Source organism: Meleagris gallopavo, chromosome Z (genome assembly GCF_905368555.1).
Source record: "Meleagris gallopavo chromosome Z, MGAL_WU_HG_1.1, whole genome shotgun sequence".
Taxonomy (NCBI): Eukaryota; Metazoa; Chordata; class Aves; order Galliformes; family Phasianidae; genus Meleagris; species Meleagris gallopavo.
Window position 1 is genome coordinate 20847754 of NC_139435.1, and position 20913 is coordinate 20868666.

The 20913-nt window shown below is 36.7% G+C and overlaps 1 protein-coding gene across 3 annotated transcripts; it reads right to left on the reverse strand.

The window, feature by feature from the left end:
* Positions 1 to 147: 147 nt before the first annotated feature.
* Positions 148 to 20738, reverse strand: TRIM23 (tripartite motif containing 23). Of its 3 annotated transcripts, none has more exons than XM_010725477.4 (11): positions 20605 to 20738; positions 20130 to 20292; positions 11239 to 11360; positions 10224 to 10502; positions 9496 to 9678; positions 8716 to 8931; positions 7614 to 7748; positions 5452 to 5581; positions 5225 to 5335; positions 3661 to 3782; positions 148 to 3328 (listed from the first exon to the last, which is right to left on the reverse strand). In XM_010725477.4, exons 1-11 carry the CDS (start codon positions 20695 to 20697, stop codon positions 3149 to 3151), a joined length of 1734 nt encoding a protein of 577 aa, XP_010723779.1. In that variant the 5' UTR covers positions 20698 to 20738; the 3' UTR covers positions 148 to 3148. The 3 variants fall into 3 exon arrangements, with proteins under 3 accessions (XP_010723779.1, XP_010723778.1, XP_085068686.1); XM_010725476.4 differs by having other exon boundaries at positions 3661 to 3785; XM_085212560.1 differs by lacking the exon at positions 3661 to 3782.
* Between the last annotated feature and the right edge of the window lie 175 nt (positions 20739 to 20913).

Genomic DNA, 20913 nt, shown 5'->3' on the forward strand with positions numbered 1-20913 from the left:
TCAAAGCTTTTGGAAACTGCTGTCCCAGGGAAACTGACACAAAAAGGTATTCTGAGGAATCAAACAAGAATTTTACAATATACTGAATGTAGTGCACCTCTGTTTTTAGATGACAAGACAAATTTATTAAAGAAAACTACATTTCCAAAAGTTTTAGATAATTTTATTGAAAAAAAAAAAAATCAACTTTTTTTTCTGGGCAACTCAGACTGCAGCAGCAGCTCATGAATTATTTCCATTAAAAGAGTCCTTTCTCTTCAAAAATTATTTAACATCCAACAGTTCAGAAATTAAACTATTTCAGAATACAATCCTCAAGTACCACACAATCCACAATAAGTTTGAAGACAGCATACAGTATCACCACATCATGTGATATGATAAACCGTGATTTTTCCTGTTAGCCTAAGCACACTATTACTGAGCCAGGATTCTTTAAAGAAAGCCACAACATTGTCACTGGATGTTGCATTCACTGAATTTCACAAATAAGCCAAAATCCAGCAAATTATTAATCAGTCTTTCCAAATAATCCTCATAGTAATGCTTGAGTAAGTTCTAGTTGAGGAAATCCTCCATTGTGCGAGTCAGTACACTAAAACTCAAGTTCTAGAGAACTGCTGAAACAAGCTTAAATTTGTAACGGAAGCAGTTTATATATAGTATTAACTTATAATACAGATAAACCTCTTAGTGCACCAGTTTACACTGAAGAGTTCACAGACAAGTGCAGTACCTTCACAGTTACTTGAAGTCACCTTAAATAAATTCCACTGAAAAACACTTTATGGTAATATTCCACACATCACAAGCAAGCCATCTTTTGTGCTCAAAAAGATGTACAAGTATTTTTCCTGTGCCCTCAAATATACTCTTACAAAAAAAAAAAAAAAAAAACAAAAAAAACACCACAACACAATAAACAAGAACTCACTTTGAACATCTTAAAGCAGTAATTTAGAATCATAGTTCAAGAGTTCAAAGGGAATGTAAAACCAGCATATGCCCACTATAATTACAGGTTCAAGTTTTTTCTAAACAACAGATGTCTTCCCTGTATTCCAGGAAAAGGTACCTACCACACTTAGCAGAACTTGTTCGTACTTTAAAAAGAGAGCTATAAAGGGACAGTCGGCACTAACTAGATCTGGCTGAGTAGATGCTGGAGCAGTCAGCACCATACTGTGCAATAACTTACAGGCTGCAAAGGGGGAACAATTTTCAGCTTGGTGCCAGATAAAACATCTTTCAGCCCATTGTAAACTATTTTTATCAGGCTTATCAGATTAACTGCTAGATTATCTAGTTAGATTATCTGCTAGATTTATCAGGTTAACCGTAGAAAGAGTTATTACTCCTTCTTAGCACCTATACAAGCACTGAAGCCCTTTTCACAAACTTCTTCTATTTTAAAGCTTAGTGTTCTTTCAGCTACTATTCCAAGTCATTTGACCTGCTTAAACTGAAGCTACAATTAATGTTTTGTTTTGTTTTTTACACGAGATACAAGAAATTAGAAAACTAACAACATTTGTTCTTATGTGGAAGTAGCTGCTTTAGCTGCTTCCTCTCTAATAAAAGTGCAAGTATACTATACACATTCTTGGCTTTACCTAAGGTATGTAGTGGGAAAAGATCATTAAGCAGCTAATAATATAAAAAAAGCCATAATAATAGATTGTGAAATAAATTTTCTTTACTGGGTGAGGTTCACAGGTCAGCATGTTTTTTCTGTGACAGAAAATTTCATCTACCTATCTGTAAAACAATGCTGATCACTTCCACTGTCTGGTTCTTCTCATTCACCCCTACTGCAGTAAGAAAAATGACACTATCCACTTTTGATCTATTGGCTATGCTCTTTCTAGCTCTCCTACTGACATAAAGAGAGTCTTGGACATGGTTTCTTCAATTGGCAAGAACTGCGTACTAGAAGAGGAGGCCAGGAGATTTTTCTATGTATATCAGTCAGAAGAAAAATTGTTACCTGAATTGTATGTGTAGCAGAAAAGGAAGATGCCACTAAGTGATCATAACCTTTTCTAAATTTAAAGTGTTACACCTGCATTTCACGAGCTTATGAATGACTGACCTTTGAAAATGAAGACACTAGTTAACACTTGAATGTGGAACATGGAGTAAGAATTAATCTAAACGCAGAATGTTCACATCATATTTTGCCATTTGATCTTGTAAAGGTTGTAATTAGTGAATGCTTTTTTCATTATGCTGTCTAATAAGGAAAGGCCATTACCTTTATCTGGAGGCTTGACTTCTACATAAGAGTACACAGATGGACTGATATTACACCACACTACTTCTTCAAAAAGGTGTGAGTTTTGTGGTTCGTTTTTTTCTAAACTTTGTCTTCTTGAGGAGTAAAATTAATCTTTGAAGGCAGATTATGTCCTCAAGCATTGACAATACATTTTCAACTTAATATCACTCTATTCTATCCATAAATAATTTAGCATGTGTACACTTATAAAAAAGCACTAAAAAATCCCCTTGGAAACAGCCAGCTAAACAATGCCATCTGGCTGCATAGTACTACAACACTGTTCCCCATTCTCAATTTTCTTTGCCCTGTTATGCTTCCTTACAGCAAGCAACAGGGAAGTCAATAAATAGTGCAGGGCACATTTACCACTAGCAGTGTATCTGGATGTAATTTTCCAACACAAGCTTTAGATGAATGCCTTTCTTTGATGTAAGAGAAGCATCACCTGTTTCTGGCTTACGGTCAGAGCTGGCTATTCTAATAGTTTGCTATGAATTTTGGAATAGTTTCTTGGGAAAGCATTTCTGAATCATTCAAAATGTTTCTGACATCAACTACTGTAATGTTGTTATGAATATTAAATAAATTCAAACATACTTCGTAAGAATTTAAAATTTTAACAAGCTAATTCCACCAAAAAGAATTTCAAGGCACTCATGTAACTAGCTGATTTCACTACTTGTACACATATGAAGTTTCAAAAAGACTAACTGCACAAGCTTACTGAAACAATTATCCACACTTGCATGAAGTCTTAAATTTTTCTGTAACCACCAAGTTAAAGGAAGTCTGCTCTTCAGACAACAGACTTGGTTACAAAATCCTAAATCATGCAAACACAGCAAAATAGTGAACTACAAACTTATCTTAAGCCACATCCAGGACACCAGCAGCCACTAACTGCCTTGAAAGCCAATCTAGTCCTTCAAAAAGTCCTGTACCACTTCGAGCATCACAACCCTGGATATACCAGTTATGGCCACAGCAGAGTTTGTGGAGACTCAACAGTTCCGTAATTTCTTCTGCTGAAAGTGCACCTGCTACATCCTGCAACAGAATCAGACAGACTCAATTACTCTCCTGAACTATGTTTGAATGATTTTTAACTGATGGCTTAGACTGAGGTTATGGATCACATGAAAGCTTTTCAAACACAAAAGTCAAACAGTTACAAGTTTACTATACGTTATAATAAAAGAAAAACTGACTACTGAATCTACTAAGTATGCTAGTATCATTTATTTTCCAAAATTAAACATAAGGAGAATGTGTACACTTTATCCTTTTCACATAACCATTCCCTTCCTAAAGGAGAGGATTCAGAGTGTTTGAGTTTCATAAATTGAAGTAAAGAGTGAAAAAAAAAAAATCACAAGTACCTGTTTATTAGCAAAGATCAAGAGCAAGGCATCCCGTAATTCCTTCTCTGTTAATAATTTTGCAAGTTCACTGTGTGCTTCACTGACCCTGTCTCTGTGACTACTATCAACAACAAACACCACTGCTATAAAAGAGAAATAGAACAAGCATTTTACACACATTTGTATACAAAGTGTAAAGAGCTGAAACCTACAACTTTTTTTTTTTTCCTAGAAGTCTTCTATGTCAAATTTCTCAGCAGCACACAACTTCACTTTCAAGACTAGGAAGACTGAGAAATACCATATATGCATATACACTTCATACAAAGATCTGCAATTCATCTTAAAACAAAAAAAAACTCTTCAGTTGTTAGTCTAGTCTAACAAAGTCTGATGTTTTAACTGTTTTGGTTTAAAATCACATTTAACCTGTGTGGACTGCGGATCTCCATTCAAACTATTTTTGATTCGTTTCTGTTCAACAGACTCCCACACACCTGTTTCAATTTGTCTTAGTTAGCTGTAAAATCAGCTTGTCTTAGTTAGCTGTAAAAGTCAGACCAGTGCTGCTTTCCTGAGCTGTGGACTACACATAATAGAGAAGATTTTCATAGACCCAACACAGCAACAGTAAATTTTACTATGCACCACAAAGGGTAATCACAGTGCCAGAAAACTGGAGAGTTCAGAGGCAGAGCTAAAAGACAGAATTTAAACTTGTTCTATTTTAATAGAAAGCACAACACCAAAATCAAACACGCGTACTGCAGATACACACCAAGTTAACTGCTTACTACTTCATCCCAACTTACAGTTCTTCAAAGCTGACATAACTACTGGTGTTTATAAAAGTGAATTTTAAGGGGGCAATAGAAACCCAAAGTTAAATGTCTTCAAGTTTGTAAAGATGAGGTGATTGAAAGTGTTGAAATTGGCAGTGAAGGATAAATAATACATAAAATGAAACACTTAAAAAAAATCAACACTTGTCATTCCTAAGTTCTTACGGCAATTCACAGCAATTTCCTGAAGAGGAATCCCTTTCTAAATTGTAAAATAACAGTTGAACACATACAGAAGGGTAGCATTAAAATGCAAGTCAGCAATATTTATAATGAAGTTTATTAGTAAAATGCTTGATTCTGAAATCTAGAATCTGAAGTCCACAATACCAAGTAAGAAGTTATAAACCTCTGCAGAAATTTTTAAAGTTGCCATCTAGAGGCTCCTAAAGACCAAGCATTTTCATTTCTAATGCTGTTTAAAGTTTGTATCTTGCAAGTATTATTTCTCATCATGCAAACTTTGGAACACTGTTCATTGTCTGTTGTCAGACAAAGCCTCAGATTCTAATTTTGTTTGGCTCCATGAACTGTCTAATGGATTTATTCAGAATCACCCTTATCACAACAAACAATTGGATTAAAATATTTAGCCCATGAATCTAGCAGCTGAATTTTGCACTAGACAAACTTTTTTTTTTTTTTTTTTTAACAGTTTTAAGTATTCTATTAATAATCTTTTTGGCTTTGAAATATAAGCTAGAAGACAAAATATGGTTTAAAAGTTCTATTAGTCTCACCTTGGGTATTGAGATAATAATGCTTCCACAAGGGCCTCAACTTGTGTTTTCCTCCTACGTCCCAAATAGTAAACTTCAGATTCTTGTATTCTACTGTTTCAACATTAAAACCTAAATTAAAAATATTCAAGTTTTATAATCTTGTGCTATGAGAGTGTAAAATAATCAAATACAACACATAAACAAAGCATTCAGAAAATTCTTACATTTAAATTGTTGTGACTAACCTATTGTTGGAATTGGCTGCATGAATTCATCTTGCTTTAACTTAAACAAAATAGTTGTTTTGCCAGCTCCATCTAATCCTAGTGTGACAACTCGAATTTCCATTTTTGGTCCAATATGTACCCTGTTGTCCTAGAAGAAGCAGCACACAGAAAGTTAAGGATTTTGTAATTTGATTTTCCTAACAGGTAAGATGCTTATGTTCTCACTATTTGCAAAGTGATTAAGTGGATGAACTCCAGAAGCACAAGGCACTATCATCATCTAATCACCTTCAGCAATAGCACAGACCATAGCGTCCAGCAAATTCTGTAGTGAACTTGCAACTTCTGCCTGACTTATCATGTCTTTTAGAAAGACATCCAATCTCATGCTTGTTTATATTTCAGGTTCTTTTGTCATGGGGCTTTGACCCAAGAATAAATTGCTTGCAACAATTAGAATTCTCAGACCTGAGGAATCTGCTGGTTTAATAACTTTTTCGTTGTTTTCTCATAGTATTACTATTCCCCCCTACTGAGTTATTCCATTGACGAATATACTTTTTCACCTCAAGCCACTTCCAATCTTTTACAACTTGATAGCAGCAACATTTCAGATTACTGCTAGAAGCAAAGATTTAAAACATATATATACATCACGTCTGAAGTAGGTACTTGCTACAGAAATAACAGAAACGCAATGAATTAACTCTAAATAATTATTTTCCAAAAGAATGTGGCATGAAGTCTCGTAAGAGAACACTGGAACATAGATGATCGCAGCAGTACTGATGGTTAACATAAAATGCCTAGGACAAAATTCATGTGGAAGCATTCATTTCCTTACAACAAAGGCTTCAACAGCAACATTTAAATCCTGTTTCACTTCAGCAGTAACAGATCCCATTCCTCTTAATTGAGCAGAATGAGAAAAAAAAATTAAAAATCATTTGGAGTACTTCTTCAGATTCTCAAGCTCATTGTCTCTAACTAGATGAAAAATATCACAATTATCAAAATCCAAATAATTTCACTATTTTCAAAATTAAAATGGTACTCAAATATAAAAAAAATAAATAAAACCAAAGAACACATACATAGCCCAAACTATCAGTGAACACAAAGCTACTGCAAGACAGTAACTAATAAATTAAACGAAATATGTAGGTCACTCCAAATGTAATGCCTCCTATTTATTTCCACAGAATATTTGACAGCTATAAAGAACACAGTAACACTGTGAGAAAAATCCTTAGATACAAAACACTTCTTCAAACAGTCACCACCAGTAGCTATGCATTTCTGCTAGCAACAAACAACAGTCTGCATGCTGTGCTTGTAAAAGTCTGCACCAGAAGTGGCCCACTGTCACTGCCACCACTGCTGAAGCCTCACTGTCTTGTACCACCCACCACCTCACTGTGCTCACGTCCACTGTTTGGTCTCCATAAATGTTCAGCAACTGTTGATGAATGTCAGTGGGTGCCTTTGTTTCCACACGGAAGAATTCAGTGACACACCTTTGCTCCATCTGCACTTCCACATCAGACACCGTTCTGTCAGACAGTACCTCTGCTGCCATCTGTCACACAGCAACAAAGTGTAATGGCATACTGGTGGGAAGGTTCAACCTCTACTGCCATAGCACCAATATCCTCCTCCAACTTCATGGGCAAACATAAAATAGGAGGCATTACTTCCAGAGCAACCCACATAGATTACTTTGAATGGTATAAACTGAAATATATGTTAACATTAATGTTTTTAAAACACAGCTGTGCAATATTAAAAAAATGTTGTAACTATTCTACAAGTGTTATGCATGGAAAACAAACTGTTAGTCTGAGCGGAATGTACAGCAAATCTGGGATGCCACCAAGTAAAAATATTTCTGGAATTCATGAATGCTAACCTAAATCTCTGAAGAAGAGCAGCTTATATTTAAACAAATATATACTGATATAGCCAATGTTAAATGTTGTTTCTTGTACTAATCATAGCAGAGTGGTTTTGTTGCCCAGAGAGCACTCATCTTGTGATAAGATGCTGTACATGCTAAACTGTCCTTATTTCCTGCAACAAATACAGCATTGTAATGAAGATATGTTATTCTTACTTTCATTTAAAGCACATCTGGCACTTGATAAATTTGGTAGCTTTATTTATCATGAGGTTAAAAATACCTTTGTAAAAGTGACAGGTATACTAGCATCCAGCTGTACGTGATCTGCAAGTTCTGTAAATTGCTGCTGCTGCTTCTGTAACATCTCTAGCAGTCTTGTAATTTCCTGTTTGGCCAACACTACCCTGCAGTCATCCTAAATAGACGAAAACCAGAAAAGCATACCTTTCTTTTAATAATTTACTTAGTAGAACCAAACAAATATAAATACAACAGTTTCATTTTAAACAGAAATGCTTTAGGTAAACAAATATTCACAGAAAAACTTTAAAAATTAAAGAAATACATAGGTCTTGCCATTCTTCTCTAGTACTAGTAGATACTAAACAGTTCTGTATTAAAGAAGTTATTCCTTGATCTCTTAGTCATTTATGTATAAGAATATAAATTAAGAAGAGAGTGAAGTTAAATATTTAGAATATTTACATCATTCACATGTAATGTCCTCAGCTGAAATACAGTTGCAGCACTAACATAACTGATAAAAAGCATTATCAATACCAGGATGTTACTGACAGAAAGATTTGTGGAGTTAAAGGTACGTTTGACTATGCAATCAGACACTAGATAAAAATAAAAAAAATAATGTAACACATCAATGAAGTAATTTCTCATACAGTTCATTATAGAATGCCATTTACTTTTTGTTATCATTAAGATAATACTGCATCCGACAGTCTTACACATTCACTTTCTTCACACATTTGATCTGATACTGAATTACTCATACTGTAAGTGCAAAGATCAAGAACAAGACATTTAGTATAAAACTGTTTTTTTTTCCCCTGCCAGTTTCACATAGCCATTTTCAAAGAAAGCATTAGCATCTGCAACTATAAAATCCTTCCCATAAATCCCACATGCTTTTTCTTCCTTCTTGTTCACCTCTGTTCCAAAAACCTGTCTCAAAATCAACCAGAAGTTACTCCAGAGTCACACAAATTTAAAGCAACTGAAGGACTTGGCCAATCTCATGTTATATAGTTACAGCTTTAAAATTAAAACATAAAATGCAGAGTACCACTAACTTTTTTGTTTGCAGCCTAAACTTACACTGCATTCTCTTTCTCTTATCAGATGTTACAGTTCACTTGCCAACCTACCTGTTGTAAAGTCTTTTCACAATGAAGGCAAGCTGTTGAAACCTGCGACAATAGGATAGTCATGTCTTCTTGTTGTTGTCTAAGCCAAATCAACTTCTCTCTCACATGAGCATCAACAACACTAAGAGCCATTTCCTCCTGACGACATAGGGTTTCATGAAGATCCGAAAAATAGGCTCGGACACATGAGCGAGCATTCTCTGCAGTCCCAGGTACCTACCATGTCACAATCAAGAGACCAAGAAGATTAGAAACACCACAAGAGTGCACAAGTGTATTTTTTTCATATTTCTTAATTACGTTCAAGTCTGCTTAGCTACTTTATAGTTTTAGTCCCATTTACACAGACCAGCCTCATCATTGTTAAGGTCAAGAGCCTTCAAGAACTTATTTCAATAATCAAGTAGCTTTTATACAGCTTTCCCTACTGACTCTCTATGTTCATACAGACTAAAAGTCTTGTTATGTACTACAAGATTGTACTACAAGACTGCCTCTGTTGTCTCAGTAATAAGATTTTGGTATTGAGACAGCAGTGTCAATCTCTTCGTAGACATAAAAACTTGAAGTTCTGTCTTACAAAGTCTACGCATAGTTTTCCAAGAACTTTCTTAAAATGGTACACATTGTAGTAAGGTATGTTATAATTCACTACCCCCAAAAAAGATCTTAATCTGTTAAAAGCTTAAAAACAACCTTACAAGCTCTTATCTGTTATTACAATCAGTAAATATTCAGTAAATATGCAGGAAAAAAAAGAAACCAAAGAATATAGCATACGTGTTCTGTATGGGCCATTCCAAGTCCATCTTCAACAATTTGTTCTCCTCCTTCTATATGCTGAACTATTCCAACTAATTTTCTGGAATAATCTGAGATTTCTTCTGTGAAAGTTCTTATACAGTGGGCCATGTCTAAAATGGATGCACGAATCTGGTTTGCTTCTGGTTCCAAGACAGAATGCTATTAATTAAAAGCAACATATCAATGATCAAGCATAAATATCTTTCTTAACCGCCTCTTCCACCTTAATTTATATATTTTATATCTAGTAAGTAAATTCCATAAATTATTCAGAAGCTACATGCTATTCTATAACTAAGACAGGCATCTAGCAATTACATAAGTACAAACAAGAATTTGCCTGTTTACTATAGTTACTAATTAAACACAAAAGGGTGGCTGGAATGCAACTGATTGGGTGAACCAACTGCAAGATGAATAACAACTTTCAGGACAGGCAATTTAATAATGTGAGAAGTTCTGAAAAGCATCAAATCAAGGGACAGAACACCTTTACTTATAAATAACTTAATGTAGTCTTAACCATAACAGTTTTTCTTCTATCCTGGCAGTTCTCCAAATGAAAAGGAAAAAGGAAAGAAAATCATGACAGTACCTCTATACAGTCACATCAAGATTCTAATCTCCTCTTTTGATAACCTTCTGTGCTTTAATTGGATAAATACATGTGTATAGTATGACTAGAAACAGACTCTTAGCAGTACCTTATGACCTTGATGCTTCCCATACTCTTTGCAGACACAACACATGAGAGGACTGGCCTGACAATCCTCTTCTAAACAAACAAACTCAATAGCATGCACTTGGTGTTGGGAGCACATGGTCTTCTCATGAGGCTTATCAGCAAGAGGTACACGTTTGTGTTTCGCTAGCGTCTTTGTAGAATGAGTAAGCTGAGAGCAGTCTGCACACAGGTGAGTGGCACAAACAGTGCAATAAACAGATGCAACATGGGCTTCATCTTCATCGCAGCGAATGATACTCTAGAAAAACAACACCAACATAAACCAAAATTGTTAATATTTAATGCCAACAACAATGGAAGAAAAATCAGATCTGACACCAATATGGACTACTTTGAAAACTTAAGTTCTTGTTATTTAACGAAGATAAAAAATTCACTTTCTGTCACTTTTACTGTAAGTTCCAATATTATTCTAGAGGGGTATTGATTGAGAGGTTAATTGATTCTGTAAATGTAAACTTCAGCACAAGTTGTAAAGCTTTTGAGGCTAACGTAATTCAGGTTCTAGACAACTCTTCAATACAGGCATTATAGAAAGAAGAATGAGAAAGTTAGAGACAAAACCAAGGTGCTTAAAGCAGACCTTTCTGGTAAAGAACCTTTTACACAATGCAGAAATATTGACAAAAATGCAACTGTCTGGAAAAAAGAGCTGCTTCAAAGTCTTCAGAAAGAGATGCTAGGAAGTTCTAGAAGACTACCCTAAAATTATTATAAAACATTCAAACAAGTAACCTTCTGGAAAAATCTAAAGCCTAGAAAAGGGAAAGATACACACTTGGTAATAACTTCTCTGATTTAGTCAGTGCACATTAGAATTTAATTATGAAGTAATTACTGAAAATCTTCATATTAGATACAGAACGAAAACAACTTCATTGATGAAATTACACTTGCCAAGAAAATTTTCTTCTCTCTAATGATATATTTTAAGCAAATGTAACAAAGTTCTTTTCTCTTTTCAAAATCTGTACCTCTCCAGATAGACCAATGGCTTCTTCTGCTGCCCCACACTGTCCAGGAAGCCCATTTTGCAAACGTTCCAAGAGTTCCAACAATGCAAAATTCTTTTTCAATCCCCAGACACCAGAATCTCCTAATTTTGAGAAAGAATTAAATGAAGGGGGGGGGTAACAAGAAAATGCCCAAGCAAATAACACAATGAGAATTTTATGAAGCACAGGCAAGATTTTAACAAACATTAAGAAGGACACATATAATTCCAGTGAGATACCATTACCACTTTTATGTTATTTCACAATACCATTTCATCCTGTTCTTTTTTCCATCATAGAATTATTTTACTATTTATGCAAATTTTCCCTACTTAAGAAATGCCATCCGTAAAATAATCTGCAATAACTAACAATGAAAGACCATAAAAAGCACAGTCACCATGAAATTTAGTACATTTTAAATAACTACGTATAGTTCACATTTCTACTGCACTAACAGAAGCTATGAAGAACCCACATTAACCCCATACTCCCTGAATCAGAAGATGGAATACCTACTGCAGACAGCAGAAAACTGAATGAAAATGAAAGCAACATTCAGAAAGAAGGACCTATATGCAGAACTATCTCAAACAACAAAAAAGATTCCTGTCATATTCTCTACAGAAAAGCAGTTCAAGTCTACAGCTCATGTTGCAGAAGTTAGGAGGAAGCAACGTGATGAAAAGCAAACACAGAACTGCATCCCAATGACTGCTGCTAAATGCTATATCTCAATAGGCCATGCAGCATACAAAAAACTTAAGTGATTAGTTTTCCAAGAAAATATCACTCATTGACTTTTTCTTTTTTAACATTGGCATCTTAAAAACATTTTCTTAGTTGGAAGGCAATTATACCTCTAAGATAAAGCACTTTGAGCACTTAATCATTGCTTTTTAACCATTCAGTGATTCTGCAGTGACTAAAGTTGGAAGGGACCTCTAGAAGTCAGCTTCCATGTTGCTCAGCTCTCTCCTCTAGCAGGGACATCCAGCAGGGTGCCCAGGCCAATACTCAGGCAGCTTTTGAAGATCTCCAAGAAGACTTCACAAATACACCAGGCAACCTGTGCCAGTGCTCTGTCACCTACACAGCACAGAAGTGCTTCTTGATGTTCAGAGGGAGCCTCCTGTGTTTCAGTTTGTGCCCACAGTCTCTTGTCCTGACACTGAGCACCACAGAGAAGAGCGTGGCTCTGTCCTCTCTTTATCGTCTGTTCAGGTATTCTTTCAAACTAATTAAAGATTTCCTCCTGACTCCTCTCTTTTCCAGCTGAACAGTCCCTGCAGTCTTCAGCCTTTTCTTACAGTAGAGGTTCTCAAGTCCCTTCATCATCCTGGAGGCCTTTTGACTCTCTAGGGCATGTTCAGGTCTCTCTTGCATTGGAAGACCAAGAACTTAACACAATGCTCCAGGTGTGTCTTCATCAGTGCTGAGAAGTGGCAAAGGATCACCTCCCCTGACCTGCTGTCAATACTCCTTCTAATGCAGCCCAAGAAATTTCTAGCCTCCACTGCTTCAAGGGAAAACCATGACCACAAGGCACCTTTTCTAAAAGCTGCCCTTCAGCTGGCTATTCCAATCTCTCCCCTATTACTCTGAGAGAATTACTTATTTCTAATGCAGGAAAATAAATACCTAGCACCTTCTTCTAAGAGTGATTATATATAATAATAAACTAATCATACATACTTCAGTAGGATGCTATGGAACATTGCTCAAATGGGATGTTTGCTTGTTTCAAAGACCAAGTATACAGAATCTGAACATACAACATCTAGAGAATTATGTTTGGTTAACTGCAGTAAGCTGACTACCACTACTGACTCGTGACTACTAACTTTCGGAAATTTGGTGAGCTGCATGATCCGTTTTTTAAAGGAGTTTTATGTGGAATTTACAAGTTTCTAGAATGATACAGCTATTTCTGCCTTTTTTTGTTCTAAATTCAGAGGCCAATTTACTTTTGAGTATTTCTACTGCCTAAATCATAACCTTGTTACCACAGAATTTGGAATCAGTTTAAGTCACAACTCACACTGATGAAGTTATTCATATATAGTGTGTACAACCAACACAGGAACAGGTTCTAACTACTTGTTCATGGTTCCTGATTTGGAAGGCACAAACTAAGAAACACACATCTTCCTGATGAACTAAAAAAAGTTGTCTCCTGCTATCGTTGTAGGGATTTTATTACAATCCAGTTCACCAAAATTGGCAGAACAGTTAATAAATAAGGTAAACCCCTCCTAACAAATATTATGGAATCTATGAATGCTTATGATTTCACAACAAATAATTTCCCAGCTCGTGAAGCCACAAGTCAGAGATTAAAGAAAAGCTCAAGTAATTAAATAATTAGCATTCAGTAGTAATGCTGGATATATTCTCCAGACTGGCACTTCTTTTGAGCACTGAAATGAAGGAAAAGTTTTATCATACAACGGTGCCCTTTAACAGATGCTGACTGAAGCACATACAAGTCATCAACTGAAGGAAAAAGAATACAAGGGTTTTCACTAGCTTTGAGCAGAATGATAGAAAGCAGCGCATAAGCAACTTCACAGGTACTAACAGGGTACAGATGCACGTTTATGTAGTTAAGTAAAAGCCTGAAAGTACTTTCTTGTATTTAAAAACAATCTGTATACTTGATATAGACTCCTCTATCAAACTTTTGTACTGTGTTCTTGAGATAAGAACAGGCAGCAGCATTTCCTAGACAGAACTGCACATACATAGTGCTTTTTTATTTCAAATACTCATAGTCCAAGCAAACATATCAATGCAAGAACATAAATTGATCTATCGGTGCACTTCTACTTATTAAGCCATTGCAAAAAAATAAAATGGCTTGTCATTTCATTCAAGTGACAACTTAAATGTTGCTTTAACCATGAATGTAGAAAACAAAATTTTAGAAAACTGCACCAGATCCAGAAAAAAAAATCTGGGCTTCCTCTCGTAATTCAGGTGCAAAGACAGTGGAACAGCAACTGGAGACAAAGGCTGGCTCCAAACGACCTCTAAAAGCTCCTGACATTTTCAGTCCACGTATTTGGTGTTTGACAGGAGCACCTCTCTGACATGACCTCACAGAACCTACATCTCACTTATCTTCCCAAACAGAAAGTCCAGGCTACTTTAACACTCTGATTCTCCCAAGTGTTGTTTCAAGCACCCTTTATTATAATGCCCTGTGGTGGCCTGGTAGCTGCATGCCCTCTGCATCCTTCTGAAATTTAAACGTCATCTCCATTAACCTAGACTTCTTTTCCCCTCAGTACTGAGAACTGTCAAACATGCCATAAATTCTGATGTATCGTTTCATAGCTCTTGAAGGAAAAGAAAATACATAATAATACAAAAGAGAACAACAACAACATATGTTTCATAGCTATGAAACAAGACTGGCTTTAAGACTTAAAACCAGTTTAAAATACATACAAGTGCTTTTACAGCCCACCAATATTTTTCTTGCTGTACTCTTGCTTCACTGTGTAGAGCTGCACTGCATGGTTAGGTACTGCTGCCTGGAAGAGACTGTAGAACAAATACCTCCTGTTTTCTTAAGATGACTTTTCTAGTAAAAGCAAGAGCAACAATGCTGTGGCATCTCTGAAGAGGGATGTGAACAAGAGCCAACATATCCATTTTACAGACCTTACCATTTCATATTATTTACAGTTTTAACATGCAAAACTTTATTTTCTAGGTACAATTCCCCACAGACATTTCTATTATTCTGAGAGGCTGAAACCAAAATATGAATTACCTAAAATAAAAGTTGGATTTCAGAATACAGATAAATGGATGGAAACCATTTTCCTGTGGCTATAAATGGGAGCATGTGTATGCAATTCTCTCCTCCAACTCCCTCAACTTGTACAAAACAACACTTACTGTATGTTAAAAAAAAACACATACACAAAAAAACAACTTCTTGTCAGGACTGGGTTGTATGTGATTTGCAGCAATCTGCAAATCTGCTGTCTTTGGAAGCAGGCCTACCAGGTAATGAAGTTTGCTGCAAAGCAAGTACACAACACTGCTCTCTCCAGTTACCAGTTCCAAAGAAGAAATTTTCTACCTTGCAAGCAGAATTACCAGTATTCAGCTTAAGACCTCAGCAATCTTTAAAACAGAATGTGAACAAAAAACCCATTACTTTTATGTTTGATTTTTTGTTCACCACAGTTTCTGAAGGAGTTTATATTCTGGTCTTTTATAACTTTTACAACTACATTTAGCACAAGCATAGTCATTTTCATTGTTTTTTTAGCACAAGCACTCCAATCATTATAATAGTGTTTTTCCAAAACAGATTAAAAAAAGTAATCTCTCCCTACAAATTGAAAAAATACACAATGGTACGTCCATTTTAGGAATCTAAACTGTCAAACCAGTTTGTAAACAGAGCTTGGATTTTCTGGCACTCCATCTTACAGACTTTTGGACACGAACACCCCAAAAGCAATTACAGGAAAGCATCTGGATGGTTCTCTCCTACAGTATTTAGAGTAACACTATCCCATACTAAAATGACTACACACAAACTTCAGTTACTGCAGTACAATACCTGCACATTAATAGCACACCCGTATAATGAATACTGATACTCGTGTAGCTCTCAAAAATCCAGTGAGCCATTAATAACAATATACATGGATGCACACTTACCAAAAGGATAAACCTGCTTACCAAACATTTTCTCAGCTTTTAATCAAATACTGGGTAAGGCTGAAAGATGAAGAAGCTGTTCAATTTTTATAGAGTACTCTATGAAAGTCTTTATGTTAATTTAAAAAAATTAAAAAGAAAATTTCCTTATTAAATGTACTGCCCTTTGTGTACATTCCATTATCTGATCTTAATCATGTTCTCCTCTTCCACAATTAGCATGAAGAGAAAGTCAAGTCAGAAAAAAAAGCACAATTAACTTAAAGGAAAGATATGCCTGTTGCTATTCTGTCTTACAAGCTATTTTCTGTTCAGATTTTAAACGTGTTAGAAGAAACAAATTCATTCCGATTTATTGAAACCAGTGCTGAAATTTGCTAATATATGCTATGCATCGTTAGTGCACTGACAACTTTGGAGACACAGAAAAACAGGCAACACTTATACGTAAACATCTGAACTAATCTACTAAAGCAGAATTTATAGCAAATAAGCAGCTATAAAATAGGCACTGTTTTACAGAAGCTCACATTTCATTTCAATGGTATTTATCAAAGTTTGCATTATTTGAGAAAAAGCCTATTTGCTCCTTTTTGAACTGAATACATTAAACAATTGCTGCGTAGTAAGCATATACTTTACAATAAGAAAACAACACCGAAAGATAAGTTGTGTAAGTACATTTGTTTAGTCTCTTAACTTCAGTTCAAGCTCTGCTTTGGTCACAAGTGTAGAAGAGTCTAGTGATTTCATCTCCGTGCCTAAAAGGGATGTTTGTGCCCATTACAAAAATACCACACAATCTGACAGTTTCTTCCGTAAAGAAGAGTAATATATGATTAGCAGGAAGCATGTCTGCCTGGAATGAGACAGAGACTGAGCTGTTGAAGATATTATGATGGACTCCTGCCAACAATACAATAACATTTTCAAGAGCATGAAGCTTGTCCAGGAAAAAAATTATAAATAACAGGAGTAATAAAAAGAGCCACCTGCATCTAAATACTTGAATAAAGCAGAAGGGATATTATATTACACAGCTGCATTTTCTTGCACAATGTTTTGAAGTTTTATCTTAGCGCTCTAGCAAAAGAATATATAAACAGTGTCAATGGGATGGATTTGATGATGTACACCAAAGTCTGAATACATTAGTTGAACACAAGTTTTAATGACAGAAAGTAGTTCAAGCTCTGTAACATGATGGCAGGAAGAGTTCACCTGAGCCACAAACTCCGAAAGGTTTCCTTAGCAGAGCTGCTCAGGTAAAGTGAAAAAGCTGGCCTCCAAAGCTACCACATAACCACGTACTTCCCAAAATTCCCTGGCCTATGTATTTTGGTAAACAACAACCCAAACATCGCACACAAAAACACACACACACCAAAAAACTAAACACAGAAAAATTTTAATCCCATATATGAAGGAGAAGAGAGAAAGAAGACTGTTAGAAATGATTTGCCTACTCTCCCAAACCTGTGTATTTGGTAGGAAAAAGGCTTTGTAAGTGTTACTGTCAATTTTTACTTGCAGACCTTGCATATTCTGAAATCCTGATTGTTTGAGAAGCCAGAGTTAGAATTATTTTGTCTGTTTTCTAGATCTAGAAGGCAAGCATATTTAACCAAATGCCCAAATAAGAACAGAGAAAAGATATCCTTCCTAAAAATCTCTGGGTATCTCTTGAAAAGTGCTTAAGAATCCTTCTGAACACTTAGACAAATGTAGAGTTGAGTGATAGTAGAAAGAGCAAGGAAAAACAAGTAATTCTGTTTAAATGTATAGTTTAAAATTCCATTAGCTTAAAAGCATTCATAAAAATCTGTAGTTAGTATCTTAACAATTTGTTCAACACAATAGCCTTTTGCCCCAATTACCCAGCTCTTCCTTCAACAGAACTTTCTCAGGACAGCAATCTCATAATCTAGATTTAGTTAGATGCCAGAGTTTAGACTCAGTAAAAGCAGAATAGAGCTAATTTCCTAACAGGTTCCTAAATGGAGGGGAGGAAAGAACCAGAAGTTGCTCTTATCAGATGCAGGGTTGCCATGCCTCCTTCCCAATTTCACTTCTGAGATCACTGAATGAAACAGAACCACAGCTGAATTTAATAACAGCAGTAACTAACAGGTGATTAGGACAAGACAACAAATGCACAAGCTACTCAGAGAGATCATGACAGGATGCTGCCCATAACACACCACATTTTTACATGCTGTAAGTACTATTTCCTGAGACAGCCCTTACAGAATAGATGAGATGAAATGTGGCTATGACCCTCTTCTGCTTAAAATTATTAGGCAGAACATTTTTATTCACAGAAACATTTTGACTCTCAAGCTGTTTTGCTGAAATTTTCCGTCTTTTTCTTTTTTCTTTGAGCAATGACTGGTCACAACATATCATCCTTCTTTCCAGAAGGATCCAGTAAGATGCAAGCCTACTTTTCTAGAAATGAAAGCTGCAACTTTCCTTCCATCTTCCTTTCTGTAGAAGCCTTGCAAATTTAACACATCACTGTGTTTCATGAGAAACTACGAATTTTATATAAGATGAAGAAACTTAGTGTTTTTATAAAACTGCATTTTTGTTAAATCTGAAACTCAAAAAAATTACTATAGGTTGCTTTCAATTGTCAGGTGGAAATCACACAGTAAGAGCCACAAAGTGACAACGTCCCAATTACAATAAAAAGCTCTGGTCTCAGATTATAAGACACAAGTGCTGTCTCACTCTGAAGTTTCACAACAGCAAGACTAATGCACACTCCCTATTAAAGCATACATACAGAAACCCTGAACAAATGTACAGTCATGGCTAAAGAAATAAATTGTGAGACTCTTTTAATCACATACCGTTCACACCTCTCCTACCACAAACAAAACTCTTTCGCATCATGCTGATGTTTCTTTCCTGAGTTTTTGTTTCCATTAAATGCTTTAATTCCTCTCACTCTAGCAGAGCCTCTCACTTCAAAGTAAATACTTACTCATGCTAATCTGATAATTGTACATTTATTTCATGGATTACTACATTTAAGATATCCTGCTCCATGGATTCTCCTTCATCCTAACATTTTTATTCACTGTGCTATTCAAAGCTACTACAGACAGTTCTGTTCACAAGTTAACCTTGACACAAATTTGTCTAGTAACTTGTTTTCTCTGTAACCTTATGCTGAATAGACAATCACAAGCATGTGCCATCTTTTGCCTGAAACAGACTCCCACTCTGGAATAAAAGCCATATCTGATCCTTTCAAAGGCTCTTCAGAGACATTTCTAAAGTAATAAAATCCCTGTAGATGGCCTGCCAATTTAAGCTACATTACACTTAGAATTATCATATAGTTTAAGAACAGGTTTATTGTCATTTCATCATGAATCCAGACAAATTTGTTTGACAGAGAAACAACTTACATAATTGTATGGTTTATTTAATGTTCAGGGCAACAAGAAACTGATATCCTCTAAAGTATCCTTACACAGGGATTTGAAACAAACCAGTTACTTTGTAAATACAGGTTTACATATAAGATGTTTGCAAGCCTATGTTCAAGGAGAAGATAAAGATACATTACTTAACATTTGAGAGATCTCTTTCACTTCTCTCAAATAAAAAAAGCATTCCACAGAAGGAATGCTGCAAAACAAACACCACAACTAGCATCTTCATATTTTTTGGCTCTACGTATTATCCACACACATTATCTAGTCATGCATTTTACTGTACCAACCCCTTTACATCCATTTTCATCCAAATCAATGCTGTCGACTGTCTGATACCACACAATGCCAGCCAACTAATAAAAACTGGCTTTTATACATTTTTTGCGAAGACTTCCTAGTCTTTTGAACATTCTGGGTTGACTGGTTGTGGGAACGTAAGAAAAAAGCTGTTCAGAGCAGCAGCTGTGGAGCAAGATAAGCAGCATGAAAACCAAGGACCTCTTTAGAAGAAGAAAGAACATCTCACGGCTCTGATTGGCTAAGCACCTCTGTGAACGGTTGAAGAGCGTTTTGCAGAATGCTCTGTTAACATGTATAAATAGAGTAGTGCTTAACAAAAAAGCAGACTAATAGATTTTAATCACATTGATGTGCTGTTATGTCTCTAGTGCATCCTGAGAGTCCAGAGACTTCCCCATAAATGGTCTTAACAAATTCAGACTAAAGCTTTCTTACCCAATTCAGTAACTTGCCGATCGAAAGGACAGCGGACAGCCCTACCATGAAGGGGAAGCCGGGTCAGGCAGTCATGGCAGACGGTATGGCCACACAGAAGCAGCCGAGGAACTTTATCGCCTTGCAAAGAGAACACATCTTCACAGACTCCACACTCAAGAACCTACGATTTCAGAAAAGATACCATCTGTTTCCAGACTGAAGGGAAAAAAGACCAAACGGAAGCAGCACGCAGCAGCCCTCCCGAGAGGAGCTAGGGCACAGCTGCCACCTGACCGCCTCCCGCCTCGAAGCCGCTCACCGGAGTCCCGCAGTGAGATGGAAAGGCAGCGAGGCCCTCCCGCCGCGGTTTCCCGGCGCCCACCGTCTCAGGAAAACCCCGCCGCCCCGGAGAACCCTCGCTAGGCCTCTCGCCGGACCTAGTAGAGGCAGACCGCAAGTCGGAGAACGCCGAGCAGCGGGCAGCCCGTCTCACCTTCACGGCGGTGCCGGTCGGACCCCGGTTATTACTGGCTCCACGGCTGCCGTCCGGCCCGGCCCCAGCCTTGTTTACAGCCAGGGCCGCCATCTTTGAAGGGCGGAGCAGAGCGGGCCCGCAGGAAAAGCCCCCGCCTCAGCGTGCAGCTGTAGAGCCGGGACTGCGCGCGCTTTCTCCGACTAAACGGCAAAGAACTGCAGTTCCCGTCGTGCTCCGCGGGACGGCCGCCTCGGGACCTCTCGAGGATCATCCGTCCCAGCAGGCATCGCCCGCTGGACGCCCGCGGGGCTCGCCTTCCTGCGAGGG